At 30.7% G+C, this 27,570-nt stretch overlaps 1 protein-coding gene across 2 annotated transcripts; it reads left to right on the forward strand.

Annotated features, from left to right (window-relative positions):
* Positions 1–122: 122 nt before the first annotated feature.
* On the forward strand, positions 123–27,499 carry LOC139519978 (uncharacterized). Of its 2 annotated transcripts, none has more exons than XM_071312307.1 (19): positions 123–266; positions 3,927–4,055; positions 4,789–4,884; positions 5,236–5,317; positions 5,841–5,967; positions 6,333–6,504; positions 7,090–7,197; positions 7,747–7,834; positions 10,489–10,662; positions 12,240–12,342; positions 13,852–14,054; positions 16,148–16,256; positions 18,525–18,657; positions 19,423–19,544; positions 20,405–20,728; positions 21,344–22,024; positions 22,842–22,955; positions 23,470–23,532; positions 24,639–27,499. In XM_071312307.1, the coding sequence occupies exons 2-19, from the start codon at positions 3,949–3,951 to the stop codon at positions 25,271–25,273; spliced, it is 3,441 nt and encodes a 1,146-aa protein (XP_071168408.1). In that variant the 5' UTR covers positions 123–266; positions 3,927–3,948; the 3' UTR covers positions 25,274–27,499. The 2 variants fall into 2 exon arrangements, with proteins under 2 accessions (XP_071168408.1, XP_071168407.1); XM_071312306.1 differs by having other exon boundaries at positions 128–266; positions 23,470–23,565.
* Positions 27,500–27,570: the final 71 nt, after the last annotated feature.

Below are 27,570 nucleotides of genomic sequence, written 5' to 3' on the forward strand. Positions count from 1 at the left end.
ATAAAAGATATCTAATAATTAAATGACAACTTGAATTCAAAATCTTAACATTTAAGTTAAATTTAATAGTTTACAAAAAATATGAATGAAAACAATGTTATTTATTTTACATGGCGTGCATCAAATCGTGTTACATTTTTACTTCCGGTAATATTTTTTTGTGGCGGCTCGTTCGAAAGACTACCTGCTTTTACGTCCAATTTAAACATGACAACAGGATAAGAGCTAAGCAATTTATTTCACTCATATGAAGCTAAAAGAGTAAGGTAAAAAGCTAAACCATTTAAATTACGAAATGCAAATCCGCATGCATCACAAGCAAGTGATTTTGTTGATATACACATGACATGCCTGTGCCTGCAACATCCAAAATTCTCAACTTTCTAATCTGTCTATTTTTGTGCTTGTTTTATCAATGAGGATGTTTGAAGGTCTATGAACCTTACCCATAATTGTGTAATATGACAATAATCATAATTTATCAAAAACTACTAACAAACAGACAAATAGACCTGCCTTTTTTTTTAGGTAATTCCTAGTCCAAATAATTATGACGTCTTGAAAGGCTATTATATTTTTTTCTTTGACGCCTTACGTCGCGTCAAAAAATACATAATAGCCTTTCAAGACGTCATAATTATTTGGACTAGGTAATTCCCTGTTTGGCACATTAGGAAACATGCACCTTGTCGCTATTTGTCCACCATCACCAGGCATCACAAAGGTTGACGTCATAAAACAGAATCACTGATGCCCCAATAAAGTGATTGTTGTAAGATGTCAACAGTTTAAGTGGCATTGGTTCTCTAGTCAACCGTTGCAGATTTCCAAATAGTGATAAGATGTATTCACAGGCACTACACATCCTGTCAATATAGTAATATTAAGATATGTCCACCATATATATTCATGATATTAAACAGCTTTCTTTTGTATATATATCTACATAGTACGACGTATATATATATATACATGTATATACATGTACAAAGTACGCATACCTGCCAACTTTTCAAAATTTTAATAACTTTCTTAAACTACATTGTATCCTGGATTTCTACCGAATTTGGACAAGACTTTGTGTGATCATAAGATAGTATCCAGAAGAAGATTTTGTAAAAAAAATCATGTTTTTCCATATTTTACTTATTAATGGACTTATTTTTTCTCCCAGGAAACGTATTAAACATTCACTCTGTTGTTAAAGTTTTAAAATTTTAGTAACTTTTAAAAATTATCCTGGATTTCCACCAAACTTGGACAGAAGCTTGTTTGTGATCATATTAACCCTTTCAACGCTATACACGGCATATGCCGCGATGACGTACGCCGTTCGCCACTGCTATTCGCGGCATATGCCGCGATGAAAAAGGATTTTTCATAAGGACTCTTAAACCATTCGGTTTTCATTCGGGTTCTCTCTAATTTTTCCTCGTTTGAATCTAGGATATGCAAGGTCTCATTTGCGCTTGAAATCCCGACAATTTTTATAGTAAAATCATGCAGTAGAAGGAAAATAGAAGGAAAATAAAAACAAATATTTTGACAAATGCAAATGGCGGAAATCGGAAACGAAGCTGTAAATATGGAAAAATTTCAGCATTTCCATGGCGAAACTTACAACGAGGATTAGTTAAAAGGTTTCTTGTTATCTCAATGTGTTTATTACATAAAATTCGTGTGGGAAATATGATTTGATCGATCATTACGAGACGTAGAAAAAGGGGGGAAAACGGAGGTTGACTGAAATTTTTTAGGACGGAGCTATTTATTTGTGCCATGATTACATAAAACTTTATGTATGGTACAATACGCTACGGAATCGGGCAACTGGTGTCTTCTTTACAATATGGCAGATAAAACAACAAAATAAATGAAGACTAAAAGTAGTTTTTATTCAAAATTCAACACAAATGTAATAAATTACACCTTTTACCTGTTAATTACCTGAAAACGCAGGTAACCTGATAAAAATTTCAGTAAAATAATTGCCTAACATTACAGTTCATGCTCTCCTGAGCATTTTTCATGCAATAACTTTCTCTGTATCTCATATAATAAAAAAGATACAGCAGTCTGAAAAGGAAAATACTGTTCTAATGAATGTACTAAAAAAAAATGCAGCAGCAGCAGCCATTTTTCTATTTTTTTGTGTAGCGTTGAAAGGGTTAAAGATGGTATCCAGAAGCAAATTTTGTAAAAAAAAATAATCCTGTTTTTTGTATTTTATTTTTAAATTGACTTCATTTTTTTGCTAGGAATCATAACATTCACTCTGTGGTTAAATTTTTAAAATTTTAATAACTTTCTTAAACTATCTTGGATTTCTACCAAACTTGGGCAGAAGCTTGTTTGTGATCAAAAAGCTAATATCTAGAAGGACATTTTGTTAAAATTTTGTTCCTGCTTTCTGTATTTACTTATAGATGGACTTAGTTTTTCTTCCAGTTATCATTACATACAGTGTGCAGTTAAAGTTTTTAAAACATTTATTAGATTCATAAACTATCCTGGATTTTTACCAAACTTGGACAGAAGCTTCTTACAATCAAAAGATAGCATCGAGAGGAATTTTTTTATTAATTTTTTTTCTCGTTTTAGTTGAGCTTGTGATTAACAGCAAAAGTAGGCAAGACACTGGGTTCTGCGGAACCCTTACAAACTTTTAAAATATAAATGTTGATATTTGCATCCTTCACTTTTTTTAAAATGCTAAGTCATATCAGATCACTTTTTTACCTGACTTCATGTAAGAATTGTCTTTCTATATATGCAGTGGCTATACCAATGGTGCAAGAACAATAGAAAATTCACTCTTCTTATGAAAAAGGATTAAAAATCTATAGTAAAGTTATACCAATGATGAGACTTATAAAAAGTTATTTCTAAAAAATAATCAGACATTTTAAAGTATTTGTTAAACATGATTATTAGAAATATACATACAAATACATGATGTTGTATGTTCATTATTTTATGAGATAATGCTATTGCATAATTAGAAATTAATTAGATGGAATATGTTGTAATAATAGTTTCTTCCTAAGAAAAGGTACATTTAATCCATTGACTGTTATGATATCTATGATTGAATATATAATTTTGATTTTTTTTTACCCTTTTAAATAAAAGATCTATATCTGTATTTCTCTTTTTATACGTTTGTTTACCGGATGTATTATCATGATTATGGTATACTGTTGTCTGTCCATCTGTCTTTCTTCAACATGTCTGACAATAACTCAAAAACTTATGATCCAATTGACATTGAACTTTGGTGAATTGATTATATCTATTTACGTGAACTCTCTTTTGTTTTTTATAAATTTTAGATTTTAAGTTTCAGAGTTAAGGTTTTATTCCTTAAAAAAAGGGGGATTTTTCCAGTTTTCAGACAATAACTCAGAACCCTGTCATTAATTTGCAAGAAACTGGTAAATTGGTTATATATCTATTGACATTTAAAAAATTTAGATTTTACCTTTTCGAGTTATGGGGTTATATTTATTTATTAAAAAAAGAGGGATTTTCCAATTTTCAGACAATAACTCAAAAATGCAGTTTTCATGAAACTGGTGAATTGTTTATAATATCTATTGACATAAGCTCCTTTTCGATTTTCATAAATTTTAGAGTTTACGTTTTCAGAGTTATGTGATTTTATTTGTGATGAAGTGTGGATTTTTTCGGTCAATGCTTTGAGCAGCTATCATGAAACTTTGATGACTGGTTTATATCTATTTAGATAACCTCCCTTTAGTTTTTCATGAGTTTCTGATATGACATTAAGAAGTTATTGAATTTTATTCTTTGAAAAATCGATGGGAGTATCATGCGCTCGTCATGCTCATGGCACAGGTGTTTATTCATTGTTGCAAGCTAGTAAAATATTTATTAAAATATGTTTATTGTGTTGGATTTTTCAGAGCTGTTAGTTGACCAATTGCAATGATGGGTGATCCACTTGACATGAAGCAGATTTTCTTCACCAATCTGCAAGTGCTGGGATTTGATGCAGCTGCAGAGGGACAAGACAACAAAATTCCCTTTAATAAGTATGCATGTATTAAAAATTACAAGTACATAATACATAAAATGTATATATCTACCCACAATAGCGACCAAGAAAAAGTACTTTTAGAATTAGAGGCAGATTCATGGGGGAGGCCAGGATATCCGCCCCCCCCTTTTTTGGGGGGAAAAAATTGGTTGATTACATATGGAGTCACTGAGGCATGACTGGAGCAGGCCCCCTCTAAGGTATTAAATAGGCTCCCTCTTACGAAAATTTTGAGATCCACCACTGAGAATGATGGGAGAAGAGTAACTTATATGGAATTTTGTTAAGATTTTGGCGAAAATGGTATAGTGTAAGACTTGCAAGCTTTGCACATTTTATGTCTTACATGTATATTTTTGTATTGCTTCCTAATTTTTAGGTAGAAATTAAACATTAAGAATGGCGATCATACAGATACATTTATTTGAGAAAAAATATGTTAAAGAGGATAATTAATTAGTGATATTCTTGTTATATGTGTTCAATTTTATTTGAATAGTTTGTTTCATGCTCAATTTTAATTTTGTACATAAACAATGTGGAAGACAATCCAACAAAACTAAACTAGTTGTAGTTATATCCATCAGTATTCTAAACCACTAAAGAAAGTCAATAAACCTTTAAAATATAGTAAAGTTTGCAATTCGACATTGAAAAATTATACCGCAATGTATCTTATAAAAATTTTTGGTTGTGTAAAATGTTGATTTCTACTTTTTATTTTACAGAAACATGTTTGATTTGCCAAATAAGAGGGGCAGTGAAGTTGTTTTACATTTCCTGTTTGAGAAATTAAACCCAGTCATGTGCAGAGAGGAGTTTAGGTGAATATATACTTCAAAACAAAAAATCAGATTTTATAAAATAATAAAGAAAATCATGATTGATGAGTGTTCAACGTCCAGTGATAAATATCATTCTTCTAGTATAGAGTTGAGAACGTACATGCATATTGATGGAATTTAGCTATAAATTGAAGAATTGAGACCATTTCAATTGTCATGAAGATAACTTATAAAAATTGCCGTCTACTAGTTTCTGTTCTTAAACATGTGTTTGGGGAATGTGAGAAAATTATAACTATGTGTTTTAAACTTTAATATTTGCAAATATTTAATGTATAGTTTTATCTTTAATAGAATAATGTTTTTAATTTAATTTTTTGTTTACTTTAGACATTGTTGGCCCATAATTGACAAGCAACAAGAAGCTCAGTACAGAAGGACTTGTAATAACTGGTTGAATAATATATCAAAGGTATGCATACATACAAATACTCAGCTATAGGTATAAGGTATAGCAGGATCATTATAAGTAGTGCAGTGTTTAAGAATACAAAAATAAGTGACAGCTTGTTAGTTAATTTGACATATGCCTTGATTGAACTTCCTTGAAACAATCCATTCCAGTACTGTCCAATCAATACATAGATCCACACATCTAAACTTAACCTCCATCAACTATTAACATGTGCTAAGGCAGGCAAAATACATCTTTAATTCTTACAATAAGTAAATCTATGTTTACCTTAATGTTTCCTGTCTTTTTTTTTTATAATCATTGAAAATTTTAAAGTGCAACCATAATTTTATGCAAAATGAACTTGACTGTCAATTGTTTGCTAACATTTGGGATAATTATGAGAGGCTGTCAGCTTGTCATTCCTTGAAAAACTTTTAAAGCCTAAATTTGTGTTTTTTTTAAAATGTTTTATCAATGAAAACATAGTTACTCAAGATACATGAGATTGGTAGTATCATATGTATTTCACATGTTTCAGAATGAACCCGACTCCCATTTACCCAGGATAACTGGGTCACTGTTCCTGTCACCTGGTGGAGAAAAGTTTATCCAGTTGTTACTTCATTTTTCCAGATATGTTCTGCAACAGGATATTGAAAGAATGGGTATATATCATGTCAATGCCTAGTGCTAATAAATATTTATTTCACTATTTAGATTGTGAGATTAAAATATAATCTTGTACTTGTCTGAAATTCTTAGTACTTACATTTTTATGCTACAACCAAGAGATATCTAGAGATAAAAAGCCTTTCATTTGTTTAACTCTGCAATATTTTAATGTCACAAGGGCATGTGCCGTCATAGATGAAACTTTTTATAAGGAAATTAATTACAACTTTTGGAATGCCTCAGCTGATAAAAATACAAAATTTTATTAAATATCTATTTGATGTAATTATTAGATAGTTTCCTGTTACAAAATTGTAAAACTCTCTTAGGAAGATTACAAAATTTTATTTTTTTCTAGGGGGAAAAGATAAAGACCATCTACGCTACCCAGAATTAACACAGCAAACAGCTTCCCTTGGTGAGGCTGTTGGGAATTCTGTCCAATGTTCCATCGTTAGGAACAGGAAACATTTACTGGAGGAATCTCAAATTATACTGGCTCTGAATAGGGAATGGAAAGAATATTCCAAGTAAGAATAAATTTTTAGACATAAAATTCTGCAAATTATTTTCAATTTCATCTAAAGTCTTACAAGGAAAAATATCCAGTCATAAAATTTTTCATTGTAATTTCTTATTAATTTTTTATTGTGAGATTTTTATATTTACTGAGTAGTATTATTATCAGATAATATATATTTCTTCGTGTTGGAGGTTTATGTTAAATATAGAAATGAAAGTCTATTTTAATATAAATGGATGCACTCATTTGGTACTAAATTTGAACAGACAAGTATTAGTACTAGTAATAATCAGACGTTTTATGGACAATACAAAACTCATTTCAAGTGATACAGAAAGTGTATAAAGACATATTGAGATTCTAATTTGAATATTACATTTATTATTGAAAATCTGTTAAGGTATTAAAAATATTGTTAAGGGTAATAATGCTCTATTTTTGTTCATTATCATACAAACCACCGCCACAAAATATGTCAGATTGAGTCAGTATTCAGTTTGCACATTGCCACATAAATTATCATGAAAATATTTATTTTCATTGACACATTATATCTTATTAAGATATGAATACATCAGGTTATTTCTTTTAGTGAGCTAGTTAAAGATTATAGGAAGCTATCCAAATTGGCAAGAGAAAAAGACCATAAGATTAGGGAAGAGATACAGAAAACTACAGAGAGAGGAGCAGAAAGAGGGAGGTATGTTGTAATTGCTATTTACTATTTTGTAGTGCATACAAACACCACTGTAATGCATGCAAAAGATCTATGTGTGTTTAAGCTTGAAATTGTTCTTTTTTTATATCAGGAAAACAGATATTAGGGGTAAAGATTGAATTCATGCAATCAAAACATGAGCGGGACCAGATTGCTAGTTATAGTTTCCAGACCTAATCACTAATTTAAAAGTTAAAAAAATTATGCAATGAGGTCAACATTTTGAACATCTTATCCATCTACATGTTCATATACATGTTAGGCAATTTATCAATAAGATATATGCTTTTATTTAAATTAGAGATTCAAATTATGATATGATATAACCATATTTACTAAAAATAACTATGTTTCAGTTGAGTATAAGGAACATCATTATGCTCAAGATGAATGAAATTTAGAATAGATGTAAACAGTTCTGAGCATTATGATTTGAAAATATTTTACACAGATATATATATTACTTAACCTTGAAGTTATTTGTATGCTTGTGAAAGTGTTTTTGACTAATTTTATGTTATTCTATTGTAGTCCCATGGTTAGGAAAAGGCGTTCAACAAATGCATATGAATATGATTTTGATCCTCAGTCAATTAAGAGAGCTCAGAGAGTTCAAGAGGTAACTTTATTGGTTTGCTATTTGGTGAAATATCATTTACTGAAAATACTTATTAGTAAGCATTTATTTCAAATGTTTTTAGCTCACCTGGCCTAAAAGGCCATGTGAGCTTTTCTCATCACTTGGCGTCCGTCGTAGTCGTCTGTCGTCGTTAACAATTTTTCAAACATCTTCTCCTCTGAAACTACTGAATGGATTTGGATGAAACTTAGCATGATTGTTCCTTAGATTATCCTGCACAAAGTGTGTGCTTTGATTTTTGATCCGTCAAAAAACATGGCCGCCGTTACTTAAAATAGAACATAGGGGTCAAATGCAGTTTTTGGCTTATATCTCAAAAACGAAAGCATTTAGAGCTAATCTGACGTGGGGTAAAAATGTTCATTAGGTCAAGATCTATCAGCCCTGAAATTTTCAGATGAATCAAACAAACCATTGTTGGGTTGCTGCCACTTAATTGGTAATTTTAAGGAAATTTTGCAGTTTTTGGTCATTATCTTGAATATTATTATAGATAAAGATAAACTGTAAACAGCAAAAATGATCAGCAAAGTAAGATCTACAAATAAGTTAATATGACCAAAATTGTCAATTGACCCCTTAAGGGGTTATTGTCCTTTAATGACAATTTTTCACAATTTGTTCATCACATTTGCTAACTTTAAAAAATCTTCTCCTCTGAAACTACTGAATGGATTTGGATGAAACTTAGCATGATTGTTCCTTAGATTATCCTGCACAAAGTGTGTGCTTCGATTTTTGATCCGTCAAAAAACATGGCCGCCGTTACTTAAAATAGAACATAGGGGTCAAATGCAGTTTTTGGCTTATATCTCAAAAACGAAAGCATTTAGAGCTAATCTGACATGGGTAAAAATGTTCATTAGGTCAAGATCTATCAGCCCTGAAATTTTCAGATGAATCAAACAAACCATTGTTGGGTTGCTGCCACTTAATTGGTAATTTTAAGGAAATTTTGCAGTTTTTGGTCATTATCTTGAATATTATTATAGATAAAGATAAACTGTAAACAGCAAAAATGATCAGCAAAGTAAGATCTACAAATAAGTTAATATGACCAAAATTGTCAATTGACCCCTAAAGGGGTTATTGTCCTTTAATGACAATTTTTCACAATTTGTTCATCACATTTGCTAACTTTAAAAAATCTTCTCCTCTGAAACTACTGAATGGATTTGGATGAAACTTAGCATGATTGTTCCTTAGAATATCCTGCTCAAAGTGTGTGCTTCGATTTTTGATCCGTCAAAAAACATGGCCGCCGTTACTTAAAATAGAACATAGGGGTCAAATGCAGTTTTTGGCTTATATCTCAAAAACGAAAGCATTTAGAGCAAATCTGACATGGGGTAAAAATGTTCATTAGGTCAAGATCTATCAGCCCTGAAATTTTCAGATGAATCAAACAAACCATTGTTGGGTTGCTGCCACTTAATTGGTAATTTTAAGGAAATTTTGCAGTTTTTGGTCATTATCTTGAATATTATTATAGATAAAATTAAACTGTAAACAGCAAAAATGATCAGCAAAGTAAGATCTACAAATAAGTTAATGTGACCAAAATTGTCAATTGACCCCTTAAGGGGTTATTGTCCTTTAATGACAATTTTTCACAATTTGTTCATCATATTTGCTAACTTTAAAAAATCTTCTCCTCTAAAACTACTAAACCAAATTCAACCAAACTTCAAATTCAACCAAACTTCAACTGAATGATTAGAAGGGTGTATAAAATAAAGTTTGTGCTTTATTTTTTATTTCGTCAAAAAACATGGCTGTCATGGCTAAAAATAGAACACAGGGTAAAATGCAGTTTTTGGCTTATATCTCAAAAACTCCAGCATTTAGAGCAAATAAGACAAGAAAGTTAAAGTATTTATTAGGTCAAGGTCTACCTGTCCTGAAATTTTCAGCCGAATTGGGTAACTGGTTTTTCAGGTATAATGCCCCTGAATTGATGATTTTAAAGAAATTTTGCAGTTTTTGGTTATTATCTTGAATATTATTATAGATACAGATAAACTGTTTATAGCAAAATGTTAAGCAAAGTAAGATCTACAAATAAGTCAATTTGACCAAAATTGTCAATTGACCCCTTAAGGAGTTATTGCCCTTTAAAGACTTTTTTCACAATTTGTTCATCATGTTGACTTACTTTTAAAAATCTTCTCCTTTGAAACTGCTGTATCAATTTCAGCCAAACTTAGGCTAAATGAGTTTCAGAGTATCTAGTATAAATTTTATATTTCATTTCCTTGCATGTCAGAAACATAGCTCCTATAGCTAAAATAGAACATTTTTTTGCTTTTGAAGAAAATAGGACGATTCAAAGAACATTTAAATAAATTGAAAAGCCAAAATAATCATTGATGAGAGATTTAACCAAAAAAATTAAGGTGAGTGATTCAGGCTCTTGAGAGCCTCTTGTTCAGATTCAGATTCAGATATATATGAAGAAAAGTGAATTGAATTCTAGGATAAATTAAAGTGAGCTTTCTATGTTTGATAATTTACTCTTTTGATAAAAAAAAAAGCAATGTTCAAAGTAATTTCAGTACTAATTATTTAGAAGAATAAATTAATATGATTAAAAAATATTTACATATTAAACAACGAATATCTATTTTTAATAGGTCCGTGACTTATGGAAGCAGTTTGACGATTTCTGTATTAGAGAGGCCGCAGAGAGGGAAGTTATTGAATCCATAGTAGATAAAACAATGAACAAATGTAAAATAAATGCTTCTGATGTCAACATTAAAGTTCCTGATCTATTACTAACAGAATGTGAAGATGAAATAAGAAAGGTATAAATAATGCAATACCACCATTTATTTTATATGGTACTGTCTAAACTCTATGACAACCTTTTTTGATAAAAAAAAAAATAAACATACAAAATTTTACATAGTCATTTTATATTGCCAATCATGTCATTATTTAAAAAAAAACATAAAAAAAAACACAAAAAAAACATACGGTATGTTACACCCACTTGTAAAGAAGCATACTTGCCTGAACATTTCAACCTCAGTCTATCCTAATACAAAGGATAGGAAAATTAACATTTGTATGGTACTTAATTTCATTTTTTTTCTAATTTCTTTTTTTAATGGAGTCAGTTTTTCCAAACTCTTATACCTTAGAAATGATGTTGATAAAAATGATTTATTTTACATACATAGTTTAAAGTCAAAAGGTGCTCAAACTTTCTAAATTTATAACAACCATTGGCTTTCAACTAGACAGGTTCCATATATATCAAACATAATTTATGTGTAGAAAATGATGCTAAAAATGATGTAACACTGTGAGTCTTGTGTAGCATATATAACTTTTGTTGTTTGATTACAGTCTGCGCCAAAAACTTTTTCATCATTCTTAAACTTAATATCAAAACTCCTTATATGACGATATAAAATTTTGAAAATTTTCACGTCCTAAATCAATATTTGCTAGTCAGGGGCATTGGACTAGTAGCTAACAGTGCAGACTGTGATCACCTTATTTTGATATCCCCAATTTGTATGGAATGCTGATAATTTTAAGACTACAAGTACAACCAGGCAGTGCATTTATCACATAAAAAAGGAGAACAGGAATAACCACACAACAGACTTCACCTCCTAGAAAACTGATGCACAAACAAAAACAAAACAACATACAGTCCAGGTAATCTGGCCTAGTACAGGCGTGAAATTAGATTTGATTAAGCCATGTGTGATTGTATGTGATTAATGTTATCAAAGTTCGTGAAAAGGATTTTTGACCAGTCGGTCATGGGACAGAGAAAGCCAGATTATTTGTCAGTCCTACAAAATTTTAACAAGTCCTAAAAATACTGTCAATTTGATACTGAAGTAAAAATTATAACATATTTTATCGAAAAATAACTTTATAAATATTACAGTTTTATTTTTTACAGCGACAGACAAATTAACAATAAAGGGCCAGTTCTGTTCTTTTGATTGTTCTTATTTAAAGTCATCTTAGCTATCCATTTCATCATCTGAATCACTTTCTCAAAATTTGTTATCCCCATGAAGGATTCAATCGCCAATTGTTTGCCTGGGATGGCTACATGAACAAATTTAGCAAGACACGTGTAGATAGCCACTTTGATTTCTGTTTGTTTATATAAGGAAACCAGTACCAGAAATTAGCAGTAGGTTCATTTGATGACTGATGTAAACACGTATTGGAATTAGTTGCGGTACAACTAACTACCGAAAAAAAGAACTGCAATGGCCGTTTTTACATCGGTCATCAAGACCGGCACTAGCTTTCAAAATACTGGTCCGAGCCTTATTTTGACTGACAGGACCGACCATTTTCGCGAACTCTGTACAGTTATGCTATGATAGAAGTATTTTGTATATTTCAGAGACATGTAGACAGTAATTTCCACCATGGAAAGCTGAACCTTGTTAGTATAATACAGCTATGGAATTTATGTCTTCATTTGTATATAGAAAAAATACATCAAGGTGAGTAAATGGATATGTTTGTCAAAATCTCATCCAGTAGTCTGTCAGATAAAAGTAATGGTTGAACTTGGTTTTACAGCTTTTACATTAATGCTAGCAAGACAAATCTTTGTTTGGCTTGCTTGCTTTGTTTGTATCAATGTTTGGTCAAGCATGGCAATTAAGATAGGCGGGGTTTCAGCTTGTATAGATCATACTTAAATTTTATTGGACGTTATGTTTGAGGTTAAGGACACTAAATTTTAAAACATCACATGACAAATATTCTCACATGCTTCCTTACCTGTAAATATACAATACAGTCAGGATTCTACTTCGTCAAAATTATCTTCCCATTACGGCAGTTCATTTTCACAATCGTAGAAATGGAAACCAAAATTTTTTCGAAGATATGCATTTTACTTAAACTTACATCCAACTTAAAGATTGTCAAATACTTTTAGTAAAATAGCTATTCGAACACACCTACTCTGATTTTGTGATTCATTGGATAGGTATTTCACTTGACCCCTACATTTCATCTTTTAGTATTGTGATTTTTTTATGTTATAAAGTCAACCTGTAGCTTTGCTATATAAAAATGATAGAATATGAAGCGAGATGATGTATCAAATACTCTTCCTTTGTACGTTTTCAAGACAAAATATTCATCTCAAACACACCCTAACATAAAAAGGTGCACTCGATTTTCTCATTTTGCCCATTTATTGGAATTTTTTCTTGAGTTACATAAATGAAAGGGCAGACACGGAAACAACTGAACTAATAGATTGATATGTTATAAAAAAAAAAACAATATTAAGTTTATATTTTTCTTTCATTGACCAATTATTTTATTTTTACAGGTGAGGAAACATGTGAGAATATTTGTCATGTGATGTTTTAAAATTAACTGTCCTAAACCTCAAACGTAACGTCCAATAAAATTTAAGTATGATGTATACAAGCTAAAGCCCCGCCTATCTTAATTGCCATGCTTGAGCAAACATTGATACACACAAAGCAAGCAAGCCAAACAAAGATTTGTCTTGCTAGCATTAATGTAAAAACTGTAAACCATGTCTTATGATATACCTTATAGAATGTTCTGAATAAAAGAGAATTATTTTTTAGATGTTAGTAACACCTTTACTGAATCAGAAAAAATAGCTGTTTTGGGCAAACATAAATTTAGACAAAAATTTATTTGCTACCTGGACTGAACAGCTATTCATCATCATCATCATCGTCGCCTTTGCCTTTGTCTTCATCCATCATCATCAATTGACAGCCAAAAAATATCAGAACTTTATTTCTAAACATGATATTTGCATTAAACTGTTTTTCTGACTGGGAATTGAAATATAATAGCACATGTTTGTAGCAAAACATTCAGGTTCTAGCAAAACGTATCAATGTAGTATCACTAGTGGGTTTTTTCAAGAAGAAAATTAGTTTGCATGAGATAATGTTGGTTTTTTTTCTATATCATTAGTTCTATGTTTGACTAAAAGTTAATTCCTTTTTCAGCTGGTGTTCCAAAATTTGAGGAGGAAGTGAAAGCCGTAACAGATAAAGTGCATACAAGTACAGCTTATCTATTCAATACACAATCATTAAAGGAGCAAATAGCAAGTATCTTGCCTGAGCTCAAGGAATCGATAGACTATCTGAGGAATAAAGTTGATAAGGAAGTGACTATCTCCAGTACTCCACGGAGTTTACGAACTACTGTAAGTCGTCAAAGTTTTGTTCAAATTGTGGTAGGAAGAAACTGACACTGCTCCTGCATTTCTTTTAATTTAGATGTTTGTAAATTTTAAATAATTTGGTTTTCTATAGATTTGTGCAATTTATACAAATTTAATAACTTTTTTGCGAATAAAATTTTAGAATTTTGGCTTCTGTTTTCTTTTTTATATTCAAATTATTTCAAGCAGTAGAATTCCCAAATTTGTTTACAAGCAATTTTCTATTTTCTATTTATAGTTATTATTAAGAATTATCATTTGGATGGATCCTCATTTTAGATGAATTATGATAAACAAAAACTATATGATTGATTTTCATATTTTCTATTACAAAACTTTAGTATATACAGTGTCTTCCCTAGAAAATTCTTGATGCATGGTGGGTCTAAGATGAATTTGCAACGCGATGCGCGGCGTTGTTTTGTAGAATTATTTTTATTACACTTCACTTGTGAAATGAATTGTGCATGTCAGTTTAAAAACTTCACATAAATCTGCAATACAGTCAGGAACAATACTTAACATTTTCTCTCAAGACCAGCCTGGATCCAAAAGTTTTTTTTCAAGGGCCCTGTAGAATTTTTTAAGGCTCTACCAGGTTTGTTTTTACTACAGGCACATACATATTAATAGTCTTGAATGTTCTTGAATAAAAGCCAAAAATATATGTTTGAAATACCTTATACATATGTAGCTTGTTTCTGATTATGATGGAAATAATAAAGGAATGAAATAAACATGAGTTTTTCAGAATTAAAATCCATTTAACCATGTATTTTCAGACTGGTGAACTTTATATATTTGTAATACTATTGAAAAAAAACAGCCCCCCTTTCCATACCCCTAGATGTAAATTATTTTAATAAAAAAAGTATTATCAGTTTCACCCCAAGAAATTATTAATTTTTCATGAATAAATCTTAGCAGTTAATCAAAATGGATTTCCAAAATGAAATTCCTACTGTCTATAAATAACAATGAAATGTAACTGTTTCCTGTTAATAAGGGGTTTTCCGAATTTTCCCGCCAAAAAGCACATGGCTTTCAACAATTGTAAACAAAGCATTCAATTTGTGATCATGGATTACAGTTTTAATTAATTTAATTTGGATATAGATATTCAACTTAAGGTACAGTCAAGCAATGTTTTTACTTTCTTCTGGATTAAAACTAGTTTGAAAGATCAGTTTCAAAAATAAAAACTTCAAAACAAAAACGATCTGAATTGTGAATATTCAGTGACCCATAAATTTTTTGAACTCTGCTACGGAGGTCAAAGTTACATCATGTTTCAACCCAATGATGTGTATTCTCTGTTACAACTAATCAACTGCGTTTGATATAAATATAATTTTCGATGTCAGACTTATGATTTCAAAACGTAAAATTTATACTGCAAAAGGTTTACTTTTTATTTGTTCACGGAAGGATATTTGGAAGCTGTATCAGGCTATAATATTTATCATTAAAACAATTTGAACTCCCGATTTCTATTATGCAATCGAAAACTTGAATGTTGTTCTACATCGAATTATAACGTGGTTGTAAAATCAGAGCGTTGCATCTAATTACGATCAATTATCAGTACAGTGAGTTTGAAACACCTGTAGAGTTTTGTCAATTGTCACTTCGTATTATAAGATAATAAAAATTTCACACATAGCGGGATGCATAGCGGGTATGATAAATGCATGGCGGCCGAAATTTTATGCGTAGCGGTACCGCCATGCTTGAATAGCCTAGGGAAAACACTGATATAACACTTGATTCAAAGCAGAACATTATTTATATAGACATAATTGCTTACTCTCATGTCATTTGAACTCTGGTGGATTGTTGTCTCATTTGCAATCAATTATACCACATGTCTGTAACATCAAGTTTTTCGAAATTTCTCTTTATTTGTAAAAATGAATATGGAATCTATGATTGTATATTTATATTAGATATTTTTTTACATTGGTGAAAAAGCCATGAAATGATAATAAATTCAGACCATAAATCTTCACTCAATTATCATTTCTGAATGAATGTCATATTTGTAAACTTTATTTGTCAGCCATGTTTGTTATTAGTCTGTAGGTATGGGTTTGATGGAACCTTCTCCACCTGTATCTTTCACACCAAGAAAAACAACCGAAGTCACACCAGAGGGCACTGCAATTAAACTTTCTCCTGATGATGGTATGTACATAAAACATTGTTTGGGTTTAATATAATTTTACAGTTAATTTTTACTAAGTCATGGCTATGTATGATGAGAGAAAGAACAGATATTCAGGATTTGTCTGAGGACTCCCATCATGTATAAGAAGATAAATGTGTCCGGTTTTTACCTTCGTCGTCGAAGTTGAGAGCAGGTTTAGTCACCTTTTGAGTCCATCTGTCCGTCCTTCTGTCAAAAAAACTTTGTGTAGAAAACCTTTGTCAAACTTTTCTTGGCTTTTATGATAGAGAATGATTTTATAATAATCAGTTATGCTTCAGTATACATGTTACTTTAATTAATTACATGCATCAACACCGGTCTTGACACGGTATTGGTCTTGTTTTAACAGTGATAGGATCTAAACATACTGATGTTTATCTTTGACAGTCATTGTAGCAAAATGTAAAACACAGGTTAATGGTTAATGTTGTCAAAAGCTAAATGTGCTGCAAAATGCAGAATCACAAAAGTACTGAACTCCAAGGAACTCCAATGAAAATCCAATACAGGTTGTCTCAACCAAATGGCAAAATCAAACGATGAAACATCAAATGAATGGACAACAACTACTGTAAATTCAGAAATTATTGCATGCATTTATTATTTCAAATTTGTCATTTTAGACTTAAATGCGATTTTAATTTTTACAATTTTTGAGAAAAATCCTGTTTAATTCATATAATATATTTCAAAATGCAAGTCTTTTTTAGCAGTTTTAACAATAATAAAAACCTCGCATTAATTGATGAGTTTACAGTATAACATTCCTGACTTGGTACAGGCATTTTCAAATGTAGAAAATAATGGACCAAACCTGGTTTCATAGTGCTAAACCTCTCACTTGACGGTCACATCAAACTCAATTATATACACACACAACGATGCGAGAAAAAAACAGACATAATAGGTTAAAATTGTCAAAATAGGGGTACAGCAGTTATCACCATGTCACAAAGAGACACATCTCGACCACCAAGGACTCTTGACCTTATTCATATATAGATAAAATTAGAAATGGAATAAAAGGAGATTTATAATGTCAATGAAACAGCAACCAAAACTACACATCAAGTTCATTTAATATCTTGATTTGAAATATGTTGGTTAGTTTTTCAACAGTTCAAAGTTATAAAGAAAAGGTTTGTGGACTTTTGTCAGTGTTTTTATGCCCTTGCTGCAAGCAGTGCAAGCCAAATGAGGCATTAAGTGTTACCCTTGACCATCTATCCATCTGTTCTTTTGTCCGTTACTCTTTTGATTGAAAAGCAAGCTTGAGTGGGAGCATTGGTGTCCTCAGACACATTCTTCTTTTAGTTTTTGGTTAAAGATTGCAATAATCTTCCAAAGCTTATCATTACATTTTTGATACACAAAATATAGTGCATTAGTCATAACATTCTATACATCCTATCCATGAACATTTTCAGAAATTTATCAATGTAGTATATGCTCAGATTGTCACAAAATAATGCTACACCGGTCAAGAAAGTTGCATAACTTTTGCAAGGTACAGGAATCTAATATCTGTTCTAAAAATATAAATGATGACATTGTTAAATTTATCTTTAAGAATTGGAGTTATCTCCCATTATCCAGAATTGTAATGATTATTGTATTATCAACTACAACCGATGCTTTATTAATGCAATATTTATTGATTTTACTTCACACTGATACATTAAAGCATTCTATTCCCTTCAGTGCTTACAGGTACACCGGGATATACCGATATAGTAAAAAGTTAGAATTTCAATTGAAGGATACGTATGACAGAAGCTATTTGTGGTTTGGGAAAATTTTGTCACACAATCATACATCTCCACCAGGGAAGGAGATTAATATCATATAGAAAAGCATTGACATATTTAGAAATAAAATTATCAATAAAAAAGGTCAAAAATTACAAAAATCCAGACCTTGAAGTGGAATTAAGATATAAAGATGTATTAACATTATTAGTGAGAACAGTTTGAAACCACATCTGACATCACACTTGAGTAATATTGTGTATAGACATTCAAATTAATCAAAAACATACTTTTAATTGTAAAACATAAAAACATAGAATTACTGCAAAGCCTAATTCAGAGCATGAATCCAATTTGCATTTTCAGTATAAAAGGCATTCTCAGTGATATTTTCAAAAGCTAATATGAAAATGATTAGATTCATGACAATTTTGGTTTAAATTTTATGATTTGTACTACTCATGGCCACTACTGATAGTTTGAAATTTATTACAGTGACCACACCAGAGGCAGTGTCTAGAATTGCAGATAATGTTACTGGGACTGTTAGAAAGGGTCCACATAATCTTTTCCAAGGTACCCCAATGTATGCTGGATCTGTTAAACAGGATGCAAGAAAAATAGGAAGGTATAAACTACAACTACCAGTACTAGAAGATTTTTCTTCATTATTGAAGCACATAATCAACATCTTCAAACTTGAATTCTTGTATCTGACACATATGAAACATCTTAAAATGAGTTTGATTATTTAAACATGCGACTTGTTCTGAGATACATTAAAAAATTTATTGAGGCTTTTCAATTGAAAAGAAGTATGTAGACTAGGCAAGGAAGAAATAGAGCAGTTTTTCACCAAAATTTGATGGATATTATCTAACTAAAAATAAGGCATTGCTGATGCTGTTGGTTACAAGCTAATCTCTGAATGATGAAGTGTAAGACCCACAAAATTTCGATATATATAATCTGGCACGTTTGAAGATTTATGTATGAAACAGTGTGATTTGTATTAGTACAAGTACAGGTCTTTATTCATAATGCTAGCAATCTTGAGGTTTATTTTACAGGTCCATAGTTTATTTCAAAATAAGAATGTTGAAAGAAGAAACATTCAAATTCATGCATTTTCATACAGTGTTATGAATGACATATTTATACAAATGTATCCTTGTCCAAAAAAATGGGAGCACTTAAATTTCGATGTATCTGCTGAAGTGTCCATTTCATTTCAGAATTGACCTTTATATTATATCAATGTTTGTATTATAAAAAAGCAGCCAGAACTTTTATTTTTATTAGAAAGTGATAGAAATAAATCAAACAGAAACATGCAGAAAAAGACAATAAATTTGTGTATGTTTCTTATTCAATTGAATCCAATCTATTGTAGGGTCAATACAAAATTACCAAAGAAAACAAAAACAGAAAGTTCAAATTCTAGGACAGTAGATGTTAGAGGTCACTTGCATTCTACACCAACACGAGCTGCTAGACCAACAGGAAATCATTGTGGTATGGATATATATAAAATTCTGCATTAGTCATGTAAAATAACACAGTAATGTTTGAAAGCAATGCTTCATATCACAGTCTACATATATTAATTCAATTTCATTTAAAGAAAAAGTGAAAAATATTCGGATAAAATCTCTGATAGTCTGTATTTTTTTTACCAAAGTAAGAAAAAATATCCCTGTTAGAGGAATGCTACTGATGAAAACTCTGATAGTTTTATTTCGTTTGTGCTTACATTCAAGTAAGAGATGAACAACACAATAAAAATGACTAGATAGAAATTAAACATAAAAATAATCTAAGTTAAAATGTTTTTTTGTTGTCAAAGAAGAGAGATAAGGGTGACGCCTGAAATAAAAGCATTTTTGCCGTACATAACCCTTTTTAAGCTCGTGAGCGTTTCTCATCACTTGGCGTCCGTCGTCCGTCATCATCGTTAACTTTTTACATTTTGAACTTCTTCTAGAGAACCACTAAATGGAATGACACCAAACATGGCATGAATGTTCTTTATGAGGTGCTGACCAAGTGTTGTTACTTTGTAGCCAATCCATCATTCAAGATGGCCGCCAGTGGGGGACTTAGTTTGACATAGGACCCTATGGGAAGTGCATACAAAAGTTTTCTTCTAAGAGAACCACTGAACAGAATGCAATATTAAACCAAACTTTATCTTTTTTTATATGATTTTAAAAACCCAAGTAGAGTCAGGTGAGCGATACAGGCTCTTGAGAGGCTCTAGTTTACTATCCAGAAGTTTTCTGATGCTTAGTATATAATAATGAGAACTGTTATACTTTTTTATTTTGATGAACTCATTAACTATTGATAGTTTGTATATTTGCATTGTAATTTAGATTGGGAAGGAATGATACAACAGCCAGAGACATTAATATCACAGCTGAAAAATTCACCACCCCACAGTGAGCAATCTTTTCACAGCGTCAGAAACATAAACAAGAGTAATATAACTCAAACGTCAGGGACCATAACTCCTAAGCTGTCTCCACGATCTGACTCTGAGCCTGTAACCCCTAGGAACAAAAGTTCTCCATTTGTGTCACCCAGACAAGGAGAAAGGTCAGCAGAGGTCACACCAAGACAAGGTCATAGGTCACCATCAGACATGATAGTAGATGAAGTTATGGGATTTGGAATGGTTATGTCTCCTGGGATGTCGGGTAAATTAAATAATTAATGTGTTTTAATTGTGTGAGATATGTATTTATAAATTTTGAAATTTGGAGGTTCTTTTACAAATTATTAAATGGTTATAGTTTTTTAAACATTATAGAATGTTAGTTTTCATTTCAGTAGGATAATACAAGGAATGATAGATATTGATTAATTATTGTCTATAAAGAGAAGTCTTTTAAAGAAAACAGACTTACTGATTGACTTCTATTCTAAAAATAAAAGGGGGAAAAGGTAGGCAAGATAACTTTGAAAAATCCTCTGCTAATATTTGTTGTGTTAAACAATACAATTTTTGAACTATGAATAAACAATTATTTACAACTTCAAATTTCATTTTAATACTTTTATTGTTTATGTGAATTGATCATTTTGAACTTTTTGATCGTTTTGAAGTAGTTTGTAAATATCACAAAACAAAAGGTCTCTAGGTTTTGCACACTTGACAACAAAGTAGCCAGGAATTAGCCTGTTATGATTTGTATGATTAATCTGTTTTATATGATTAATATTTAAAATTAGAATTTGTACATATCTTTAGCTCAGTTTATTTAAGAATGAGGTTTTGCATGCTGATAATACTGTAAATGTCTTACTTTCAGGTGCAGATGCATTTCGAACAAAAGCAGAAATCCCAAGAAGTCCTATTAGTGTTGAAGTTAAAATGATGTTTAGAGAGGCAATGTCCAATGAAAGTAGTCCCCAGTCTGACAGGTCAAGGTCTTCTAGAGGTCAAAAGTCAGCTGAACATAGTTTCAACATGAGTGATCATGGCTTACACATTCAAAAGGACAATCCAACCTTTGGTTATCAGAATGTTTCGAAAACTTTAAATAGATCCAAAAATACAACTTCAAGTTCAAACCAAATGGCACTTCAGAATGACAGGGTGTTGTCAAGTGATGCCATTAACAATTATAATGAGGGAAAAATAAGTAATGGTTCAGAGTTGCAAAAAGACAAATATTTAGTAGAAAATCGTCCAAAATCTCCTGTAGGAGAAACTTTAGATGATATTGAGACTGACCCAGAAGATAATTCTACAACATCTAAATTTAAATCAATAGAGAACAGTTTTCAAATACAAAGACCGCCGTCTCCTGTGGCTGAGTTATTGGAAAGTTTTGATTCTGAAAAAGAGGAATCAGACAAAATGTTGGAGGAGGAAGTTTTTCCAAAAGACGAAGAGGATGATTTCTACTTAGAACAACCCGAAGGTTTACTCTCCTCAGAGGAGGCAGAGGAGGACACACAATATGAAACCTTATCCAAAAAATTTGAAGGTAATTAATCTATAGTGTGTGGAACAACTTTTTGATTCATTCCATGCCATTATTTGAAAATATACTGTAAATTCAGAAATTATTGCGATGTTTTTATTATTGCCAAAAATGCGCAATAATTAAAACTTATATTTTGAAATTTTTCGTTTGAATCAAACAGGATTTTTCTGAATATCGAAAAAAAATTAAAATGGCATAATCGCAATAATAAATTCACGCAATAATTTCTGAATTTATAGTACTGAATATTTAGCAGTAACTGCTGCTGTGAGAATGCTGTAGGGTTGCTGAAGAAAATGAATTTACTGTTTTTTTGTTTTCAATTTATGACTTTTTTCTGTCTTTTGAAGAAATCCTTTCAGTAGATGAAACGTGACCTTGTGATAGGGAAAGCACCTGTTGAATTTTGAGTTGCAAAGATTTTTTTACTTGAAAAGGTGTCATCATTGCATATCATCCTCAGTTGTCTTTTAATATAATAGTTTTTCACCATAATTAAAAGGTTAAAATGTCATACAGTTTAGGTTTTTGTAAGAATAAAATGGTAAAAATCCTGTCTGAAGTTGTATGTATATGTTACAATGTGTTTGCTGATATTCTATGTATGGTCTAGATAATATGCCTGTATTCTTGTTGGTTTTAGTCAAACCTGCTTAGGAATCTTTCCATGTCTTGATTTGGAAAATAGTTATTGTATTCCATAAGAGACTTTTAAAAAGTTCCATTACGACCATGAAATTATAACAACACGAATAAAACTACTTTCACAGTACATCAGAATATTATTATATGATTAAATTCATATTTAACATTTCAGAACAAAAAGCTTTCATTACACAAGAGGTCATTCCAAGAAGTCCTCTGAAGGATGAAATAAGACGAATGTTTAAAGAAGCAATGTCTGATGTAGAGGATTCACCGTTACATAAAAGTAATTATTATTATATTTGTGGAATCTGGTTATATTTTCTATACAACTGAACACACTATAAACTCTTTTGTGATATGTAAACTGAATAATTTGTTTTTTCTAAAATTTGTCCAATAATTTTTCATCAATATAAAAAAGAAGATGTGGTAAGATTGCCAATGAAAGCACTTTCCTCAAGAGACCAAAATGACACAGAAATTAACAACTATAGGTTATTGTATAACTTTTAGCAATGAGCAAAGTGTGTCACTGTACGACCTTCAGCAATGAGCAAAGCCTATTAAGTATAGTATCTGATGGATATTGAAATTTCCATTCTATTGATATAAAATTTATACGAAGTTGTTTTTATATAAAGAAAATCTTGTTCAAATTAGTTAAATGATAATTATACTAATTAGAAAATTTTATTAGATTTGAGGCAGTTAAAAATTAAAAAAAAAATGTGAAAAATCTAAAGGTTTGACCTTCCTGCATGTATGTAGAATATTGACATATTGTTATATTTCTTTAGGTAGTAATAAGCCTCACTCAGATAACTTTTCAAGGTCAAATAACAGTAAAGGGAGAGCAGCAGGTATTGATGATAGTTTTTATGACCTGCAAGCAGGTATATTTGTTTTTCTAGCAAACACAATTGTATGTGATCATGAATTATTCATAACTGATTTATATGTACCTGTATAGTTCACCAAATTGGGGTATAGGTCAATAAGAAAGTGATCCAACAAAAATAATATTCAAAATCATCTAGAAGCAATATATAGTCTTCAACATTAGACCTTGTTGAGTTATACTGTTGTAAACATCCAATTATCCAAATATTGAAATCATTTAGATACAACTTGTGACAAAGTTCTTAAGACTTAAGACACATACATGTAATTTTCAGGACAATATTTGGCATATTGGATCCTTGCAAGGTTTACCTGTTCGTATGAATTATTATTATTCATGGGGTACAAATTTTCATGGATTTCATTAGTTATGGTAAACCAGGACCTAAAATGTTTAACAAAGTTTTCATTTTCTATAGGCTTGTGTGCAGATTTTGGTAAATGCATAATCTCAAATATCCATTAATATGCATTTCCCCCTCAATCAAGGAAAATAAATGAATCCATAATATTTAATAATAGATGAAAATCATTTATACTTCATTTAAAATAAAAAAGTTTTCTACAGTCCACTTTACACTTTTATACTGACAGCAGCTATAGTAGTCAAGACACACGATTCATTGGAACTCTTTACAATTTTCATTATAGGCACAGAGTATTGAATATTTTTCTCTTCTTATTACTCGTATTCTCTATTTAGGAAAGATATTTGTTCTGGAACTTATAAATGTTAAGTGGTACCATGTAAGGGATTTTCAGAACTGCAAGCCTGTTTATAGATAAAAGAATATGAAGTATGAGTGCCAATGAGACAACTCTCCATCCAAGTCACAATGAGAAAAAATTAAAACAATTATAAGTACGTCCTTAAACACAGAGCCTCAAGGCTCGCACTGAATAACAAGTTATAAGGGGCCTCAAAATGACTAGTGTAAAACAATTTAGACAGGAAACAAACAGTCATTATAAAAATGAGAAACAAGAAACATTTATGAACATCATGTGCAATTGCAGTTTATATTGATTATATTATTAATTATATATTTATTTATTCTTTTTACAGGTAATAGCTTTGATTTGCAGGGAGCAGGTGATGGAATTGGTCTAGAAGACATAGAAATGCCTGATATGCCATTAGAAGATTCTTTCTGTGAAAGTTATGGTGCAGAAATGCCGAATGACACTTCAAATTATTCTAACAAAGCTATTAATCGTGAAAGTGTAGGTTTTGATTTGATGTCGTTCACACCAAAATCAGAGGAGAATTTATTTCAAACTTATGATGTGAAAAAATTAGAGGAGGCAAAACATGATTTAGATGAAATATTTAGTCAAAGTCTTCCATTAAGGGTGGAAAACATTCGTCAAGCAGAGACAAAACAACAGTTGACAGAGAATAAAACACAATTGAAAGAGTTAGAAAAATCTATTGGAGAACTTGAAGGAAAATTACTGGAAATTAGTTCGAATGAGTTTCTAAATCCTGATTCAAAAGATGATTCCGATTTAATTGATAATTTAGACGATTCATTTGTACCTCTGAAAGGTGGTGTTTTATTTGAAGGTGGAACACCTTTAAAATCTAGGTCACTTCAGAATATAAACGAAGTACCTACAAACAATAGTAATGATATACGAACTAGAATGCAACAACTTAAAGAGGTTGCCAAGAAAATTAGTTCAGATTTTAATGTATAGCCTGTCTCGCAGTATTAAATTATTTTTAAGCTTGAATGTATGAATTGTTTAATTTAATGTATTGAATCCTTTTTTAGCTGTGTTTAAAATGATAAGTTAGTGCAACTATATGTATAAGTATTTATAAAATGTAATAGAATAATAAGAGGAAGAAAAATAGGAGTTTATTAAAATAATCTTCAGCAAAATTACCTCTTATTAAATTTGTCTTCCTAATAGATTTTAATTCATTACACTCTTGTTATAGTAGTTCGTATAGTTTAAATACTACAATTTATCTGATTTCTTATTTTAGAAGACTGCAGTGGAGTCTATTTTAGAACAAGTGTGTATTGTTCTTACCCAGGCCCAACCTACCCCCAAAGAACCTTGTCCAAAATACCCCTGCATCGTTTTCCATATTTACATGAAAGTGATTAACTCATGTTAAGACAGACATGTAAACATGTGAAATAACCCATCAATTTCTATTCTGATCTTTCAAGGTACAAAGTTTTATCTAAGTAAAACATCATGACTTAAATGGTACAACTTAACTGATTTTTTTTCCTTTTACAACCGAGCCAATAGATTCCTTTCTTACTATCTAATAAGTAAATAGTAAAAGTAATTTGATTAATTTTTTTGACTTTTGTTGTTACTGAATTTTTTATATCCACAATAATTTTGAAAAGTGTTAAAAAAAAAATTGTTGACTTACAAGAATTACATTCTTCTGATGTTTTATATAATTCTGAATCAAATTTCAATACCGGTAATTGCAATACTTAATTTTACATTGTCTTTGGTTGTCTAATATTTGCAGTAATAAATACACATGATGTATATTTTTATCTTAATACAGTTTGTTATGATAAGTTAATGTTTTAAGTGTATGTTAGGTTATTTGTTAATAAATGTATAAAAAAGAAGATGTGGTATGATTGCCAATGAGACAACTGTCCACAAGAGACCAAAATGACACAGACATTAACAACTATAGGTCATTGTACCGCCTTCAACAATGAGCAAAGCTCATACCACATAGTCAGCTATAAAAGGCCCCGATAAGACAATGTAAAACAATTCAAACAAGAAAACTAAAGGCCTTATTTATATAAAAAAATGAACGAAAAACAAATATGTAACACATAAGCAAACAACAACCACTGAATTACAGGCTCCTGACTTGGGACAGGCACATACTTAAATAATGTGGCGGGGTATAAGTGATTATAAACAAAAAAAGATATTTATTTGAAACATTAATGGTTGTTTGTACATTGCAAATAATGAAATATATACAGTATGTAATGATTACCAGTAGGGTATGTTGTATGTATTCAAAACATATTTAAACCAGTTGTTGCTTTTTCATACTTCAAACTTTTTGTATGTTGCTGAATATCAAAACTATATTAGATAAGAAAATCAACCTATTATTCCTCCATAATGATAAACAAGGGAGATAAGAAAATCAACCTATTATTCCTCCATAATGGTAAACAAGGGAGATAAGAAAATCAACCTATTATTCCTCCATAATGATAAACAAGGGAGATAAGAAAATCAACCTATTATTCCTCCATAATGGTAAACAAGGGCAGTAAGAAAATCAACCTATTATTCCTCCATAATGGTAAACAAGGGAGATAAGAAAATAGACCTATTATCCCTCCATAATAATGGTAAACAAGGGAAACAACTCAAACTCAAATAATTTTACATCTTTTGAAACTTCTGTTTGAAGTCTTCCTTTTACATTGGTTGTTTCCTTTTTCCATCAAAATTGAAAAGTCTGTTTCAAACAACCCTTATTCTCAAAATAAGTTTGATAAATATCTGCTGAAAACTGTTAGCAAATAGAACATATAACGGGTATTACTAACAGGAACTATCAAAAACATTTTTCAGTTAAATGTTTTCTGCTTTAATAAATCTAGTGGATAACAATATCCTTGTTTGGATTTTTTACATTTTTTTTCATTTTGAATCCGTTTTAGTGTACCTAAAAGCATTAGAAGTGGTTCGGAATAAGTTCCAGTATCTAAACTGGCTCTTATGGGTATGAAAAATAAGCAGTCTAGATATTTTATTTTTGCATTCTCTCATTGAAGTTTTAAAAAGATTACATGAAATATATTTTTTGTATGCAATTTATGAATTCATTTTAATATTTCATTTAATATTAAATTGTATGCAAGTAAGTGCTGGAGTTTTAGGATTGAATAAACTATTTGAAATGTTTGATTTATTATGATTCAAATGGCTGAGACTTCGGCTTTCATACTGAGCATCTCAATCTTGGTCTCCTTTCC

The sequence above is a fragment of the Mytilus edulis genome, chromosome 4 (assembly GCF_963676685.1).
Source record: "Mytilus edulis chromosome 4, xbMytEdul2.2, whole genome shotgun sequence".
Classification (NCBI taxonomy): domain Eukaryota; kingdom Metazoa; phylum Mollusca; class Bivalvia; order Mytilida; family Mytilidae; genus Mytilus; species Mytilus edulis.

What these genes read in the sequence shown, in the direction of transcription:
- LOC139519978 (XM_071312306.1), top strand. Translation starts at nt 3,949, where the DNA reads ATGATGGGTGATCCACTTGACATGAAGCAGATTTTCTTCACCAATCTG. An exon ending in ACAGGATATTGAAAGAATGG is followed by an intron (nt 5,968 to 6,332) that starts GTATATATCATG and finishes ATTTTTTTCTAG; the next exon opens with GGGGAAAAGATAAAGACCAT. An exon ending in GGATTCACCGTTACATAAAA is followed by an intron (nt 22,956 to 23,469) that starts GTAATTATTATT and finishes ATATTTCTTTAG; the next exon opens with GTAGTAATAAGCCTCACTCA.